A 19,723-nucleotide genomic window follows, 5' to 3' on the forward strand; every position below is an offset into this window, starting at 1 on the left:
ATTGATATCATGGTTAGTTTCGATGTGCTAAAACCCTTGAACTTAAATAGATATTTTACTGTGTATTTAAGGTATATATACTCTTGTACAAGGTAAGAGAAATTGTTTGACGAAGTTGACTTTTGTTGGTCTATGGCATAGACGATTTGAACTCCTCGAGTTGTGGTACAACTTGTTGTGTGGTAGAACTTGTTGTGTGGTAAAACGCCAAGGTTTGTGTATAAACCTGTAGTTGAAATATCTTTACTTGAAATTCCCAAAATAGGTCATCTAGACTCCATGTTGACGATGTCAACTCTTAATCTTAACTTAACTAGTTTTCAACTAACGACCCAAATCCCATCTGAACGCCTCAGTTCTCGAACCAACTACTCGATTAAGTCAAAAATCACATTCCATACCGAATAGAGCTATCAGAATTCAATTTCTAGCACATTTACACAAAAGTCAACCGTTGGTCAAAGTTTTCACAAAAACAAAACTAAGAACTCAAAACATAGGTTTTCCTCTCCGATACTAACTCGATTGCCTCGAGAATCATGCTAGCCATCCCCTCAGGTCAAATACGTCAACAAAAGCTAAGGGATGTATTATTAGGAAAAAATGAGTAAAATCGTCAAAACGACCTAACAGGTCGTTACATTATTCACCACTTAAATGCATGTTCGTCCTCGAACGTAAAGGGAAAATAAGTACCTGAATCAAAAAAAGCTGAGGTTACCTACTCTGCATGTCAAACTCGATCTCTCGAGTAGCCTTTTCAACCGGAAGATGCTTCCATTGAACCTTCACCGAATCTACCTCGTTGGATCTCAACTTCCGAATCTGCCTATCTCTAATAGCAACCGGTTGTTCCTCAAAGACCAAATTCTGATCAAATAACACTGAATCCCACTGAATCACATGAGAACCATCTGAATGGTACTTCTTGGGCATTGAAATATAAAATAAGAGATGAACACTCGATAGACCAGGTGGCAAAGCCAACTCGTAGGCTACCTCGCCAATATACTGAAAAATCTCAAAAGGGCCAATTTACCTGGGATCAACTTGCCCTTATTTCTGAGCCTCATCACACCTTTTATGGGTGAAACCTTCAACAAAACACGCTCACCTACCATGAACTCCAAATCACAAAATTTTGATCCGCATAACTCTTCTGTCTCCTCTGAGCCGTGACGAGCCTCACCTGAATCAACTTGACCTTGTCCAAAGAATCGGGTAGAAAATCCATACCCCAAGGCCTAATCTCAAATGCATTGAACCAACCAACCGGAAAATGAAACCTCCTACTATACAATGTTGAAATGGGGCCATCTCGATGCTCGAATGGTAACCTTTTTTGTAAGAAAATTCTGCCATGGGTAAGAACTTATCCTTATGGCTATCAAAGTCAATCATAGAGGCCCGTAGCATATCCTCCAGAATCTGAATAGTCCGCTCGTACTAACCATCGGTCTGAGGAGGAAACGTTGTACTAAGCACCACCTAGGTACCCAACTCCTTACACTACAAAAAAACTGGTTTTAGTGTTGGATCTTAGCGACACAATTTGTTTAGCCACTAGGTAACGACGGATTACCTACAGAATTGTAATTCTATCGCCAAAAAAAATAAATAATAAGAAATGATATCTAAACTAACGACGGAAGAGCGACAGATTTTTAGATTCGTCGCTATATTTTGGCGCGAAAATTAAATGCCTTTATTTTAGCTACAAAATCTACCGACAAATTTGGGCGGAAAAAATTATTACAAATTAGCGACTGAGTTAGTGAGGGATTTTGTCCGTCATTAGATAATATGTATGTATCACCATATTTAAATATCAGTTGCTACAGATATTTTCGTCGTTAACTTTTAAAATGGCAAAATTTCTTGTTAATCTTAGTGATGGAACCTGTCCATTGGTAAAACTATCAGTAAAAAAACTTAAATTTTTATTTTTATCAAAGAAATAAAACAAAATAGACCACAACTAAAACTTCCAACCCACTAGAACTTTCTCTTCAAACCCACTAAACTCTAAACCCACTAAAAATTCAGTACGCTCTTGCTCTCTCTGGCAATTATCTCGCCGGTCGCTCTTAGGGTTTGTCTTTACTTCCCTTTCCTCTTCCCTTTTCTCTTCCCTTTTCCGATAGATCCGATTTATCTTCCCTTTTCTGTTACAAGTTGATAAAATATTAAGGGTTTGGATATCTGTTTCTTCATTTCTTTTTCTATTATGTTTAATGTTTATGCTTTGACTAGGTGCTGTTATAGAACCTAAATTTTGGAGGGAAATTTTCATTGGGTGAAGTATACCTTTTTTTTTTTTTTTTTTTGTGTGTGTGTGGTGTTGGTTTTGTTGTTATGAGTGGTGTGTTGGTTTTGTTGCCATTATGGTTTGAGTAAGCTATGTGATTAGTGAAGAGAAAGTAAACAACTCCAATACCATTTGTGTGTGTCTGTTCGTTCATTTATTTTTTTCATTCTCAAAAGTCAAGAAGCAGCCCCTGCATAATTCACTGGTTTAGTCTTCTTGTTCATCTCACTAGTTATCATTTTCAAGCTTTGTTCTTTCCTCAAAACACAAATTTTTTTTAAAAAAAAATCTTTAGCAAGGTGAAGTTTCTGTTTTCCCCTGTAAGTATTTTTGGTGCTGCACTGCCACGTTATATATGTGCTTTTTGAAAATGAAGGTGGGTGTGGTTAATTTTTCTAAAATATAGATTGGAGTGATCTATTTATCAGGTTACCATTCCAAGAAGACTCCTTTTCAGGCTAAAAAAGAGTATTTTTTATAAAGGTAAAGATTACTGGTTTTCCTTTATAGGTCATGGTTTTCCTGTGCATATTCTCGCTATTGATTTATGCTCTGTTAAGTTTTCTAACTCGTATAAAAACCAATTTCTTATTGACTCGCTTTTTGGTAATCATGCTAAATTTACTTGTAATCAAGTATGAATATTTTCTTGGACTCTTTTTTTTTTGTGTTTCTCAAATATAGTTTAGTTTTTTCTAGAATTTTTGGTTCTTCAGGCTAAATCTCGGTTTCACTAATACTGAAGATTAGGGTTTTTATTTTATCATGGAATTGGGAATTTAGGGATTTGGGGTTTCTGAAGGATTTGATTTTCAACTACTAATATGAAACAAGTAATTGTGTTTACATTCATTTTTGCTGGATTCAGGAAAGAGTTGTACTTCATCAAATTATTCAAAAAGCTCTCGGAAGGTTTGTTGTACTATTTGCTCTCACTGTTTGTTCACAAATGGAAAAGTTTTAAAGTCCTAAAATGAGCTTAACATTAATCCAAAAACTTTGAGTTTGAGTCATTTTTAAACTTTATTTACTAAATACATGAATTAGTCAAAATTGTTGCAATACTTTGAGTCTTGAAATGTTGTAAACATGATCCTCTTATGACAAGGCTAAGTAATTTCAAATGGTAAATGTAACATTCGTTGATTAAGTATAGTATTTCAAAGCACTTTTCGGTTCTGCCCGTTTTTTGCCTAAAGTTAGCAGGTTTAACCTCTCTAAAATGAACATAACTAAGTCTATAGTCACTCTGGGGAGTCCTAATTAATGTGACATGTTATTTCTTTTACCTCACCAAATGCTTGAATTAGTGAAACTATTTACTCCTTTAGCATTTTGATAAATTCTGTAAAGAGCAGATTTGCCTCGTTTTGCTTAGTTGATTTCTTGAGTTTCTTCTTTCTTTAACAACCAGAAAACTAAGAGAATAACCCGTACAGTAGGTTGTTTAATTACCTTTAACTTTGGCTCATAATGTTTGGGGCTATCCTCTATGTCATGCTTTGTTTGTTTAGCCTTGCTGAAATTATTTGTAGTTGATGGTGCATTTTAGTGAAGTTGTATCTGTACATGCTTGTTTTGGAGTTGGTAATCTTTTTTATCTTTGCTACTTTTTTTTTCCTTTGCTATTTAAGTAAGTTTGTTAACTTACCTCTTTAAACATCATGTTCAATATATTCTATGCTTTTTTTGCTACAATAGTTCCAAACAGAAAAATGTTGAGTTCACAGTCATATTTAGAAATTAGCAGAATGATACAAAGTTACTTGTCATTGTTTATAGTAGTTACTTGTCACCACTGCCATAAGAGGATTTAATTTGACATTCTCTTTTAAATATGGTCTTAAACTCAACTTGTTTTTCCCTTTGGATGATATTCTGATTGTCTTACTTATTTACAAAAAGTAACTCTAAGTTTCTTGTTTATTTTAAACTTAAATCGGATAATGGATAATCAACAGCATGGTTGGATGGTCGAGCGGGTATTAATTCTAGTTTCATAACTAGTGTCAATAAGTTCCTTAAGTTCTCATGTTCTCAGAGAAGCCGGATGAGTGGTGACGATGTTAGATGTCCGTGTAAAAAATGTCACAACATTAAATACATGGATGTTGAAACCGTTAAATTGCACCTTTTTCGGTTTGTATTTGTTGAGAACTATTTTGTTTGGAAGTATCAAGGGGAAAAATAAGTGATCAGTGAGATTTATAGTGATTTACATGGTGGTACTCAACCTAAATTGGGATATGATAATCCAATCGCCAAATGATTTTAGATGCAGCTGGACAAAACTTTGGCCTGGGTTCAAGTAATACTGAACCTGAGTCATCTCAACATTGTGAACCTTCAATGGAGAAGGAGCCTAATCCTTTAATGGATGAAGAGCCTAATCTTGAGTCTTAGAGGTTTTATGATTTGTTACAAGCCGGTGATGCAAAATTGTACCCTGGTTCTTCCCTCTCTCAACTGGCAATAGTTTCTAGGATGTTAAATATTTAAAGGGAGAATACTTGGTCATAGAGGGGTTATAATCAAAAGATGCAACTATTCAAAGAGGCTTTACTTGAAGATAACATAGTGCTTGATTGTTATTATCAGACCAGGAAGCTAGTGCATAGCTTGGGTTTGCTTGTTGAAAAGATTGATTATTGAAATTCAGGATGTGTGTTGTATTAGGGTGATGATATGGACCTAAAATCTTGTAAATTTTGTGGCTATGAGAGGTATAAACGTCATCTTGGTTCTCGTAAGAGAATATTGGTCCCTTATAAGAAAATGTATTATTTCCTATGGTTTCCTAGATTGCGGAGATTATATGCGTCCCATGCTACAGCTGCCGACATGAGATGGCATCATAAGTATATACAAGAAGAGGGGTAATGCGTCATCCATTAGACTCTGAGGCTTGGAAGCACTTTAATGAAACTCATTGTTTTTTGCTGCTGAACCAAGGAATGTGAGGTTAGGGTTATGTATGGATGGTTTCCAACCATTTGCCCAGTCAGGGAGAAAATACTCTTTGTGGCCTATGATTGTCTCTCCATATAATTTGCTTCCAGGGAGGTGTATGAAGAAGGCATACATGTTCTTAAATGTTATTGTAACAGGGACACACAATTTTGAACAAAAAATTAATGTTTATCTACAACTTCTAGTAAAGGAATTGACTTTTTTTGTGGGAGACAAGTGTAGAAGCATTTGACATCTCAAAAAAGCAAAACTTTCAATTAAGGGCAGCTTTGATGTGGCTAATCAATGAATTGGCAGCATATTCTATGTTATCAGGATGGAGTACAGGAGGCAACTTAACATGTCCTTATTGTATGGAGGAAGCACAATCCTTCATATTAAAACATGGTGGGAAAACAACTTGGCTTGACAGCCATAGAATGTTTCTTGACCAAAATCATCCGTTTAGGAGAGATCGTATTTTTTTTTTTAAAGGTCATACTGTCACAAGGCCACCACCTCCCTTTAGAACAGGAGAAGAAATTTTGAATCAAATTTGTGAGTTGGGGATAAGGAAATTAATTGATTTAGATGCACAAGAAGTTAATAGGAGAATATGTAAGTCTTGCGGATGGAAAAAATGAAGTATTTTTTGGGATTTGCCTTATTGGACTTCTAACATGATACGACATAATCTAGATGTCATGCATATTCAGAAGAATGTTTTTGATAATGTGTTCAACACTATTCTTAATGTTGTTAGCAAAACCAAAGACAATCTTAAAGCATGTCTAGATATTGAAATATACTGCGATCGACCGCAGTTAGCAAGGAATCCTGATGGAAGCTATCCCAAAGTTGCATATACAATAGAAAAGAATGAAAAAGTTGTCTTGTTCAATTGGTTGGGAGGTGTGAAGTTTCCAGATGGGTATGTTTTGAACATGAGCCGATGCCTTGACACGCAACGATTATTGCCAATTGCCTTTCGTGAGCTACTTCCTAGTAATGTGTTACAGGCACTTACAGAGTTGAGTTTATTTTTTAAAGATCTTGCTTAGACTGTTCTTCGAGTGGTGGACTTGGAGAGATTAGAGGTACACATCCCACAGATCTTGTATAAGTTAGAACGCATATTTCCCATGGGATTCTATAACTCAATGGAACACTTACCGGTACACCTGCCATATAAAGCACAGATTGCTGGACCTGTACAATACAGGTGGATGTATCCTTTTGAGAGGTAAATATAAAATATTTATGCTCAAATGGTGACAAGTGTCCTATAATTTAATGGTTCACCTTTATAGGTACCTTCGAACTCTTAAAAACATGATAGGGAACAAAGCTAGTGTTGAGGATTCCATTTGTGAAGCATACTTGATGAAGGAGTCAACACAATTGTTTTCTCATTATTTTGAACCTCGCTCAAATTTACATTAATCGGTTAGACTCACTCAATGGGCTATAAACATAGTGTTAGTCATGGTTTTCTAGTCGATCTGTGACACCCGGCCCAAAGCTTGCTGCCTTTGAACCCTTAATGGTGTACTCAAGCCAATTTGAACACCTCTTAGGCTATATCTGCTGGGTTATTTACAATAGTTCGTGCTCTACTCTACCAGAGCGCCGTTAAAATGATTAAAATTGGGATCAGCTTATCAAAGATATTCACAGGTTTAACAAGTTGTTGGATTTTTATGGGAATTTACCAACACCGTAGAAATAGTAAATATGTATGTACTACTAAAATGACATTTGTTATGAGCACCAACATAATACCTGACCAATATCTACAATATTCATTCTATACTAATGCTTACTACTACTATGACTCTATCCCTTCTTTACTACTAGTACTATTTTAGTTGCACAGTATGAGTACACTTGTTTTTTTTTTTTTTTTTTGGTTACTTTTTCCTTTGTGAAGATTAAAAAAGAAAAAAACTTGGTATGTTGGTTGCTGTGTATTAAATGATAGGTTTAACTACCATCCGCTGTTTCCTAAGTATTTATTTTGGATATTAGTACTGTACTTTTTGGTTTAGAACAGTAAATTACCTTGTTGTAACTAGCTGAAATATGCAATTCCCAGCTCATCCTGGTGGTTGAAGTATTAATACTTTATTCAACAAAATAGTCTTGTTTTTTCAAATATACTCAACATTAAAGTGAAAATCTGAATTCGTTGACCATGGTTACGTTGGAAAGTCTGTATAAAAAACATCATACATCTACTTGTTTGGAGTAAATATATGGTGAAAACAAGTTTTTAACGAGTTTTATTTGCTAACTAAATCCAGTAGAATCATACTTAAATTAGGATATTTGTGTTAGAGATGAAGGTTTATTTGCTTTCATTTGATTTGAGTACAATTTAGATAGGTTAGTTTATTTTTGGGCTCATGCATAAGCTAACAAGTAAGAGGAAAACTCTCATTTTCCACATTCATATATCTGCAATCTCACTCATCACATCCTATATTGTTCTTCATGTACAGTTTCTTTTTTACCAGAATTGTTAAATATCTTAGAGATATAAATTCTAGTTTAGCGGAACATCGTGTTATTTTAGATATCATCTTGTGACCATATGCTTAATGACTCGTTATCGGAAAAGGGTCAAATATGAACTATTAGTGAAATGAATTTCACTAATTATCACTCTCTTTTACAGGAAAAATATCAAGAAATATTATGACGCCAACACAAACCCAATCTGAAGTTGATCAATGCCAAGCCTGTTACGAAGCCGTGGGAGGGGTAAAGAAAAGAAGAATATACAGTCTTGGATCTCAAGCACAATTATATTATGGGCCAAATCTTCATCCTTCTTCTGGATCTGATGCTACATCCCCAGTACCACCTCCGAATGCCCAACCAGCAGCTACAGGGAATTTGGATGAGTTAGTGATGCGATTGATTCCTGCACTGACAGATCACATGATTCCTACACGGACCAATAGCATGATTCCTGCACTAATAGATCGCATGCTTCCTGTATTTGTTGAGCGGGTGCGTGGATTGATTTCTCCATCATCTTCTAAGCCAAACACTCCTACCGACCATCCATCATCTATGGCACCTATAGTTCTAGCTCCTGCCACTGCTAACATTGATGAGGTTCCTGCATCAGTTTCTAATGATGACTGTGGCTCTCCAGTCTCTCATTAGTTAGTTTTTTTGTTTGGACTTTATTGTTATTGCATATGATTTTGGACTATCTTGTTTCGAATGTTATCGTTGTGGATGCTTTGAACTTGATTTGCATTCTGCTATGTATTTTGGACCTTGTAGAATATTAGTTTCTATGAATTAAGTTATTTTATAAGTATCTAATATATGCATGAATAAGTGTATTTAAAATATTAAATAAAACCAAAAAAAAAAAAAGTTGCGACGGATTTTCAGTAGCTATAACTAATACAAAATCAAATTTTGTGACAAATTATTTTCGTCGCCAAAAGGAATGCAGAAAGGTTTATTAAAAGAATTGGCAACAGAATTAGCTACGGAAAATATTGGTCGCCAATCAAATGAAACGACGAAATAACTCATAGAATTAGCGACGGAAGTTACTAACATCGCGACAGATTTCATGTGTCGCTAATGTTGGCCATGGATGAAAATCCGTCGCCAATCCGTCGTTAATCCTGCAACGGATTCATTTTTTTGGTCGGCAAATGGTTAGCTACAAGGATTTTGCCGGCGAACTGAATTCCGTCGTTATTCTGTTGCTATATTGGTTTAGCAATGGATATATTATGTGTACAGACGGATATCGTTCGTCGCTAAACTCGGTTTTTTTGTAATGTTTTGCATAGACCGCCAGAAATGAGATGTAAACTGCGTTCCTCGATCCGAAATGATAAAAATGGGAACGCCATGCAAAATAACTATCTCCCCGATGTAGATTTTGGCGAATTGTAAGTAGTCTGAACTGGCATGAAGTGAGCAGACTTGGTCAAACAGTCCACAATGAACCAAATGGCATCAAACTTTGCCAGGTCCGTGGTAACCCTACAATGAAGTCCATATCAATTCGCTCCTACTTCCACTCAGGTATGGATATCCTCTGAGTAATCCCACCAGGCTTTAGGTGCTCGTACTTCACTTGTTGGTAATTCAAACACTGAAACACAAACCTTACAATATCTATATTCATACTACACAACCAATAATGCTGCTTCAAATCCCTATACATCTTTCTAGCCCTTGGGTGAAAAGAATACCTTGAACTTCGAGCCTTCTCCATGATCAATCTAGTAAAATCCCCCACTTGGGAACACATATGCGACCCTTGATTCTCAAAATACCCTAATAATCTAAAATTGCCTCCTTGGCCTTTCCTTACAACACCTTGTCCCGAATTTTACACAACTTCACATCATCAAACTGCCAAGCCCTAATCTGCTCCAATAAGAAAGATTGTGCCTCCACACAAGCTAGAACCTTGCTAGGTTCCAAAATATGAAGTCTCACCATGCTATTCGCCAAAGACTTAACATCTATAGCCAAATAACGCTCTCTAACCTATAACCAAGCTAGGCTACCCATACTCACCGACTTCCGACTCAAGGAATTCGCCATTATATTGGCCTTGCTCAGATGATAAAGAATGGTCATATAATAATCCTTGAGCAACTCCAACCATCTCTGTTGCCTCAAATTGAGATCCTTCTGATTGAAAATGTGTTTAAGACTCTGGTGATTGATAAACACCTCACAATGCACACCATAGAGATACTGTCTCCAAATCTGCCAAGCAAAAATCACCGTCGAAAACTCCAAATCATGAGTGGGATAGCTCTTTTCGTGCACCTTCAACAGCTTGAAGCATAGGCTATGACCGTCCCTTTATGCATCAAAACACACCCAAGTCCGACTCGTGAAGCATCACAATATATGGTAAAGCCATATCCCTCCACGGGTAAGGTTAAAATTGGGGTTGCAGTCAACAAAGTCTTGAGCATCTGAAAGATCGCCTCGCACTCATCCAACTATTTAAACCCATATTCTTTTGAGCCAATTTGGTTAAGAGAGATGCAATAGATGAGAAACCCTCCGCAAAACGTCGCTAGTAACTAGCATGTCCAATGAAACTCCGAACCACCTCGATCTTCTTAGGACCCACCATGATACCATCCTTGAACACTACATGTCCCAAAAACGCCACATAACTAAGCCAGAACTCACACTTCGAGAATATAATTTAGCGTAGAGTTGCTTTTCCTTTTAAAATCCCAAGCATAATCCTCTAATGCTTCTCATGTTTCTCTCTACTATTAGAGTGAATCAGAATATCATCAATGAAGATGATCATAAAAGAATCCAAATATGGTCGAAAACACCGTTTATCAAGTCTATTCAGTGTAACGACCCGTTCGGCCATTTTAGGCTTTTACATCTTTTTCCCCAAATACCTTTCCTGTAGTTCCTTCTCGGTGTTTATGACTTTCGGGTATGGGTGACACGATTCCCAAGGAAATCGGGCGAGTTTTAAATCGTTTTAATGAAATTAGAGTTTTCTAAGTTAAGAAAAGGAAGTTGTTTGACCAAAGTCAGCATTGGGGGTAAAGGCGTCATTTTGGGAGTCTCGTCGATTCCACTAGGTCCGAAATGTGATTTTTGACTTAGTCTTCGGGGGTGATTTTGGGTCATTGGTTGTAAAGTTAGGATTTTGTAGGTTTGGAGTTGACCTTGGCCAACCCCGGGTCAAGATGACCTCTTTTGGAAATTCCGAGTGCGCGAGCAAGTTCGTAGCGTGTTTCTAGAAAGAAATACATATTTGATTTGTGTCTGGCAGTTTGATCGAGATTCAGGAAAACAAGATTTTTCTGATTTCCAGCTATTTTGGTTTCCCGCGTTGAAGGCTCGCGTTCGCGAGGATTGGTGAACCAGGAGGGTCACATTTGCAAGCTAGGGCTCGGGTTCGCGATTAAGAAAAGGGATATGGGCTGGGGTTAGGCTGACCCATTGCGTTCTTGATTTCTTTGTCGCGATCGCGATGAGTAGCGTTGGGTCAGGGTCACGTTCGCGTTTGTGGGCTGCGTTCGCGAAGAGCAATTTAATCCCTGGACAGATTTAAAATCCCATTTCGAGTTTCAATTTCATAAAGACTTTCATGAATAGGGATTTCCCGCCAGCAATATTCTCTTCCTATCACGTCACTTCGTTTTAGAACTCTGATCTCACCGGCCGAGAGAATGGGAAGGAAGGTGGTCCGTGAGCAACAACGAGAGAGGGCTCGTATGCCCCACACCCCTCCCCCCACCCACTCACTCTTCCTCCCTCCTATTTGTTCACTCGAGATGTAGGGCTCTTTTTTTTTTTTTTTTTTAATGAAACCCCTTTTAGAAGCTATAGACCTCGGATTAATGTGATTCAAAATGCAAAATTCAAGTGAAAGGTTCTAACCTCAGTCTAAATGATTATTACTGATTCCTAAGCAGAAAATTAAGGGTTTCCATGGAAATAGGTGTCACGACCCGACTAGGGCCGCGACGGGTACACGGGACTAACCACCGAGCACCGCTCGTTTCCTCACTCGTCATAACCATTTTACATTTCTTTATCATTCATAATCTCATAATCATAAGACAACCATTTTTCATTTGACAACACAAATGATTTTATTATACATGTGCCCCTTAGGCCATCAAAATAACATATACAAATATAACATAGTAATCTTGTGAGACCATCTAACCCACACTGCGCATCTACGAGCCTCTACTGACATATTATACATATAGACGGAACAAGAATCCGTCGTGCGCGAAATACATAAAGGAGCCAAAAGAATAAACATAAGCACCTCCGAACAATGGAGTGCTCTCAATCAGCTGACAACTACTAAGAATCTGGATCAAGCTCACCTCCCTGTCTACCTGTGGGCATGAACACAGCGTCCGAAGAAAACAGACGTCAGTACGAATATTGTACTGAGTATGAGAGGCATAAACAATAGCAATATATCAATGAAATATGAAGGCATCAATGAGATAAGGAGGCATCAAGAAAGGGCAATCTGTACTGGCTATCAAAAATAACTGAAATAATGCATGCTCACTTACTCATAATCATTACCATGTATGTATTCACATATAAGCTGCCCGTCCATATAGGTACGGTGTGATAATGTATAAGCTGCCCGTCCAGGTAGGAGCGGTGTGATAATCATAGCCTGCGTCCAGGCCTCCCGCGTCCGGGGTATAAGCTGCCCACTATAGTGGTGTGCACATCTACGTGGCTGCCCGGCCGACTATAGCGCGGCGCGGTGTGAGAAAATACATACGTATATATATAAAGCATGCATAAGAGCCCAATCAAAAGCCATAACTATATCGGAGTGACGTAAAGTCGGTGGCTTCCGACGTCATTATGGAACATTCATTGACATCCTGCCTCACCTTGAAGGAATTAGCATATAAGGTGAGTGTAAGCAATAAATAACATCATTAACATCATAGGATCATCACAACATGAGTATTGGGATTTCTATACTTTACTCATTACCTTGTGTGTCTAATTATGGACATAGACTCGTATTTTTCGGAACTTAAGGAAACTCATGGATAAAAAGAGAGTCAAGCTATAAGATTCATGCCATAGAAAGAAAGGACTAGCCTCACATACCTTGAACTCTATCTAATGTCCAACGTCTACTTCTCGAGCTCGCAGGTCTAAAATTAAGATAACATAGGCCACGGTTAGATTATCCACATCACTTACTAACCAATCCAAGTACGAATGAAACTTAACAAAATTCGGGCAGCATTTCCCCTGTAAACTTAACAATCCTCGAAATTCCAACTTAGCCAAACATCAATAAAAATACCAACAACAACAATACCAACACTTAATCATGCAATTTTCTTCCTTCCAATTCCACTTAATACAATTTAATTTTTCCACTACAATATCATTAACTCTAATTTCATGACAAAAGAAGAAGTCTTACCTCAAATATAATTAGGACAGATCTTCCAATAACTTGCACAATTTGCCCATTTCATCTTCTTCAACTTTAACTTCTGATCTTGCTGCTCCCTCAAACACTTAGAACACCTCGGAGATTATTTATTTATTTATTTTATTTTATTTTGCTATCAAAATCTTGAGCCTTATTGTGGACTGCCATGGCCGTGAGCTTGGCAGCCATGGTTAATGCTAATTTTCTTAAGAAACAAAATCATTAGCTAAGAGAGAATGGTTTAATTTAGGGGTGCTGGTACGTTTCTTAAGAAGCAAAAATGGAAGCAATGTAAAAATGGGAATTCTCCAAGTAGAAAGTAATGTGCAGCAATTGTAAATGCAAAAAGGCATTCACTTCCTTTGCCTTAAACGTATCCCCATGCACTTTATGTGCTTTATGACTCACCCATACACTTCATGCCACTTTTGTCTAATTCACATGACAAGGACACATGACACTCATTACTATTATTTAACGTAGCATTTGGTGAATTATGCAACTTCCTGTAATTGTATAAGAATGAAACACGTACTGCCCTTGGACCAAACATATGTCCTTGTCCAATATTATCTATAATGATTATCCCTTTGTGGGACTCGCATATAAATGTTGTCCTCTTAGCATCATCCAAATATTTTGACTAATCATTTTTGTTTCACGCTACCTTCGGCCACTTTTAATTTATCCACATAACTAGTCTCTTACTCTCAGTTCACTTAAATAGTAATCATTTTTTAGCACACCTTATATACACATTTTATGCTCCTATGATATGTCACTAGTTCATGGCCTCTTTTGCCACACATAAAATATTATTTCCAATCATCGATGTCACTTTTTACCGTCTTAAATCATTTCGGGACTTCATCCTCTTATACACCGAGTTCTTAATTTGCATACTTGAATATGATCAAATCCTCCGTGCTCGTGTAAATTTTGCTCATATTGGACGATTAAATTTTTCTAGTCCAAAAATACGGGATATTATAGCTTGGACCGTATTTCATCAAATAAATTTCGAACCTCGACAAAACTTATTTTCTTAGATTTGTTTAATTTCAAATATTTATAACACATCTGTATCATTACTACAACCACCCACAAACTTGGGAGGATAACCTCATTTTCGTTACTAATATCATTTAACTCGCACCCTTTCCAACACATGAAAATACGGGATGTAACAATAGGTCTCGATGAGATTGTGAAATTGAAGGCTCAATTGGGATTAGAACGTCATGACATTTAGGATATGGACTATCTAACTGTAGAATCGTATTTTAACTTAGACTTCATATATTTGATAGACTTTGACCGTTCAGAAGCACTCCAGAAGGGAAAGTTGGCTTGAGGGTTCGTGACTCCTGTTCATCCTAGAGGTAGGTTACAATTTATTCTTTAGACTCTGATTGGAGGGCATATGGGTAAGATGATTTTATGTTGAATTTTCCGCTAACCCTTGAGGTTCGGGCTTGGTTATTTTGGGCTCATTGTGGGATCCAGACTAAAGTATAGCAATATGAGTATTGTTGTAGAATACTAATTTGACTATGCTGAACTCAGTATCCCGATAAATTACCGTTTTGACCTTCGGGGTTTTGGGTTGATTGTTTTTTTCTTTTTCTTACCCGAATACTTTTTATGGAAATATGTAGAAGCTCTTTTATGTGTTAGATCAGGTTTTGGGTTGTATTTGATACCGGTATATGTTTTTGTATGTGCTAGAGACAACATACGAAGAAGCGTAAAAAAATTCTTAAATACGGATAATAACACCTCATGAAAGCAAGCTTAATAACCAAGTGGAGTGCTAAGTAGCTTTTGGATATGTGAAAGGTTCTTCTGTTAGGAAGCTATAGATAATATAGTCTACTAATCACGCGTTTACAGCTGAGCCGAAGCTAAACTAATTGCAAGTTATTTGTTCCTCTTTTCTTGGTGAAACTAATTGGAAGTTGCTACAGCTGTGCATGTCTGGAAATGCATAAATATATTTTAGAAGATATAAATAGGAATTAGAATAATACAAATGGTAATAAACAACCATGTGGACTTGTGAACTATTCTCGTGGCTAATAATAATCAAATTTAGATGATCTGACTTAGCGGATAAGCAGTTAGCCATAAATAATGTAACAATCCCAAATTTGATAATAAACCAAGAAACTGGCAAACATAATTAGATACAAAACGAAGTAAAAGTACGCAGACGACCGGGTTCTCCAAAAACACCTGAAACTCTATTTTGCCTTGCATTTTGTCCCTTTCCCCTTTAATATTTTCCACTTGTTTCGTTATAACAAGCCAAATTTTATTTATGGAAAGTCTTTCCGTTATAAACTACTTTAACAGAGCAATCCAGTGCACTAAGCTCCCCCTATCCGCGGGATTCGGAGAGGGGCCGCACACAACAAGGGTCATCGTATGCAGTTTTACCCTGCATTTCTATAAGAGGTTGTTTTCACGGTTTGAACCCGTGACCTCCTGGTCACATTACAACAATTTTATCAGTTATGCAAAGGCTCCACTTCCATTCTGAACTATTTTATATTTGCCAATATGTACGACACTTTTCATTTTTCAAGTTTGAACCTATATGAACTTTGATCAACAATTTTCTAACATAATTATTTTTCTTATTGTGTTTGAATATCTAAATTTGAATTTTAAACTTTTGAGTGAATCTAATTTAATTCAGCTTCAATGATTAATCAAATTGATTTTCAGTAAAAACTGTCTCTGGTAATATTATGCTGAGATGTTTAGTGTGTGAACCAGTTTATCCTACATTTTATTTACAGTAATAATAAATACTAGTCTTTTCAAAATATAACCTGAAATCAGATCTTTAGACTATCTACCTCATTATTATTCTCCATTACAAAAGAGGCAGACAGCCAAAATAGAAAAATAACAACAAAAGAGAGATACACAAGGGAAGTTGGCAGTATAAAATGATCAAGATTCTATAATACTTGTCGTAGAATGAAATTTAAAGGAGGACACTAACTTCCACTACACGAATGAATGCAAAAAATAATACAACCATATTACTACGTTGATAAATGGTTGGTTGCCGAGATTTATCAGAATTTCCTAACAATACAATATTTTCATTTAATGACTTATCATTAAAGTATACTCCATCTGTTTCAATTTGTTTGAACCTATTTCCTTTTTAGTCCGTGTCAAAATGAATGACCTCTTTCCTAATTTGGAAACAAATTCATTTTATGAATGATTTACAGTCACAATCCGACTTCCCCAGAGCCTCCGGTAGCACAGCCGAGATAGCAACGGGTTCTCTGCCCCTACGGGGATGGAGCGACAGAAGTTTTTTTGAGAATTCAAGAGAAGGTCACGGCGAGACGAGCCGTTTATCATTACGATAGGTGTCAAGTGGAAGTGCAGTGATGTATGCAGCTGAGGCATCCTAACAGACCGGTAGACTTGAACCTTGTTCCTACATGACCTGATCAATTCGATCAGACACTCACAAATTTTCAAGGCTTATTTTGAACCACAAGTTTCAAAAGTCTTCCCTCTTTCTTAAATGTCGTGCCCAGTCAAATGAGTTCATATAAATTGAAACGGAGGGAGTAGTTTATTATTCCTTAGTATATTAAGGTAAAATTGAATGACTTTTACATTATAAACAATGGTCTAGTAACGTTAATGTAATAACGTAAAATTGTATGACTATCCATAAAACCCTCAAATTTAGACTCACCAAACTATAGGATACTAAAACCATAAAACGCACCGACATGACGACTGTGATGAGTGGGTAGTTGCCGAAGTTAGCTCACATCCTAAATATATAAGTACTTAATTAAATAACTTATATCACTTTAATATCTTTGACCTTTTTTTTTTCCTTAAGAAAACTCTTTTTTGTTTCATTACTAATGCTATCAACCATTCATATATCAAAAATGAAACAAATTAGAACGCAATTGAAGAAAAAGTCTTGCTGACCCGATTATATAAAAAATTTCATGTGGATTTCTCAAAAACCCAGGTATATTAACCTAACTTCTTATGAAATTTATTTTATTCCTATATTTCTTAGTTTGTAATGAGATCTGAATATTTTCTTTTCAAAAATTTTACTTAATGAAATTTGACACTAACTCTGAATTAGTAAAATTTGAGCGGTAAATATTTCATGGAAGAGGTTTGACAATTGTATAAAAAAGTTGAATATAACAAAAAATGCAAAAGCTACGTACTTTTAGAGTTAGGGTTCCGTGTCAGACTTCAAAAGAGAAGATGGTAACAGCGATACTGGAATACAAAAATGGGAGAGTTTCCTTATTTGAGAATGTGGTCATTTTTTTTACACCGACTAATAAAGAAATAACTTCACATAAATTGAAATAAAGAGAGGATAATATATACGAAAATGATTTTAATTTTGTGGCCTTAAATATATCATGTGAGATGTTAAAATTAAAGAGTTGTCAAATTAGGAAAGAAACATTCTTTTTCAGATAGACTAGCAAGAAAAGTAAGACAAACAAATTAAATCTCAATGCATGTTAAAGGTTTAACCATATTTGACACGACTCACGACAAGCTTATTAATTAAGAGCTGTATTTATTTTTTAGCTTGTTAATTTCACTTACAAATTTTAATTTGCAGGGTGATATTGACGAAGACGAGGTGCATTCATTTAATAAACCAGTGTACATCACATCTTCCTCTGAATTAGAAGAAGCAATTAGAAGAAATGGAAATTTTAGCATAGAAAAACTAGAGATTCTTCCAAAGGAAACATCACCAACCAGTGGTTTAACTGCCAAAGATGCGTCACTGCCCATAAGGGCTATAACTGAGGGACTGATTGAAGAAAAGTTTGGACCAAAAATCTTGGACAAGCTCTTTCAACTTCATACCCAAAAACTTGAGGATGCATATCCTGAATTGCTTTCTGGTGAAGCAATAAGTTTATTCACAGCTCTTAAACGCAAAAATAACCTCTAATCGGTAGGTTCAAAAAATAATGGTGCAATTGGAAACTCAATCATGGAGAAAGCCATGGAGTGCAAAATAACAGTGTGTATAACATGTTTTCTTGTCTTCTGTTTTGTGAAGTGTTGTTTCTAAGTACGGTGTGTGTCCTTTCGGTTGTGAAATGTTATTTCAATTATAAGTACGGTGTGTGAAGTGTAATGCGCCCTTCAAATGTTTTGTTAGAAAATAATAAATTATCCCACTATTTTGTGAAATGATTCAGAAATCCGTGAATGAGTTCAACAAGAATAAACTGAGAAGAAAGAAAGAAGAAGAAAATGAAAGCCGAGAAGAGAAATAGAGAGAGAAAGTAAAGTTTTTATTCAATGACGAATTGTATGAATTAACTTGTACAATTATAATGTATGAGATCCATATACATACACAATGGGATAATGAAGATTAACTACTCTAATCTAAGCTGGATAATGAAGATTAACTACTCTAATCTAAGCTAAAATCAGAGAAGTACTTAGTAGAATAACTAACTTACATAACCTCTAACTAACTCCTAACCTCCTTATCTAATAATTGGAAACTGTGTAATTGCAGAATTGCCCTTTTGTATTTGTACTTCATTTTCTTCAACACTCCCCCTCAAGTTAGGTGCCCTAAAAATGTTTAACACACCTAACTTGGAATTGAGATATTGATGTTGTACTTTTGCATGACCCCTAGTCAAGATATCCGCAGGTTGTTCCTTAGTTGAGATGTACTGTGGCGGCCATTATTTGTTGAATCTTTTCTCTAATGAAATGGCAATCTATTTTAAGATGTTTTGTCTTTTCAAGGTAGACTGGATTTGCAGCTATTTTAATTGCGATTTTCTATCACTATAGATGTTGATGGGTAGTTTAATTTCAACTTCCAACTCCTTGAGTAATCGTAGTGACCATGTGAGTTCTGAGACTGTTGATGCCATGCTCCTATATTAAGCTTATGCAGAACTTCTGGAAATGATTCTTTAGAACTTCTGGAAATGATTCTTTGTTTCTTTGATTTCCATGACACTTTTGATTCTCCTAGTTTGATTAAAAACCCTAACACTGATCTTTTACTGTGTGTGCAAGTTGTCCAATCAGGATTACAAAATGTTGTTACTTTCTAAATAGGTTTGTTTGATATAAGGATTTCTTTGCCTGGCTGAGTTTTGATATATTTGACAATTGGTATACCTGCTTCCATATGAGATTTCTTTGGATGTTGAAGATATGACTTAGTGTTTGTACACTAAAGGTGATATCAGGTCTTGTGACTGTTAGGTATAGTATTTTACCTATGAGTCTTTGCCATGGACCTATATATGATAATAAAGGATCTTCTGTAGTTGATCTTCAAGTGGTCATCATATTCCGTTGTTGTCAACTTCACATTAGTGTCAATTGAAGTGCATATTGGTTAAGTAGCTGAGAGTCCCAATTCTGAGATAAGCTCTAGTGAGTATTTTCTCTGAAGCATTAAGATTCCTTCT

At 36.1% G+C, this 19,723-nt stretch overlaps 2 protein-coding genes across 2 annotated transcripts; both read left to right on the top strand.

Moving 5' to 3' along the window:
* The first annotated feature begins 1,982 nt into the window (after positions 1 to 1,982).
* Positions 1,983 to 8,572, top strand: LOC132603577 (uncharacterized). The gene is made up of 3 exons (XM_060316706.1): positions 1,983 to 2,092; positions 3,177 to 3,220; positions 7,935 to 8,572. Exon 3 carries the CDS (start codon positions 7,955 to 7,957, stop codon positions 8,429 to 8,431), a length of 477 nt encoding a protein of 158 aa, XP_060172689.1. The 5' UTR covers positions 1,983 to 2,092; positions 3,177 to 3,220; positions 7,935 to 7,954; the 3' UTR covers positions 8,432 to 8,572.
* Positions 8,573 to 17,507: 8,935 nt separating this feature from the next.
* LOC132601607 (loganic acid O-methyltransferase-like) lies at positions 17,508 to 18,222 on the top strand. Its single transcript, XM_060314688.1, has 2 exons — positions 17,508 to 17,564; positions 17,881 to 18,222. Exons 1-2 carry the CDS (start codon positions 17,508 to 17,510, stop codon positions 18,220 to 18,222), a joined length of 399 nt encoding a protein of 132 aa, XP_060170671.1.
* Positions 18,223 to 19,723: the final 1,501 nt, after the last annotated feature.

Source organism: Lycium barbarum, chromosome 7 (assembly GCF_019175385.1).
Source record: "Lycium barbarum isolate Lr01 chromosome 7, ASM1917538v2, whole genome shotgun sequence".
Taxonomy (NCBI): domain Eukaryota; kingdom Viridiplantae; phylum Streptophyta; class Magnoliopsida; order Solanales; family Solanaceae; genus Lycium; species Lycium barbarum.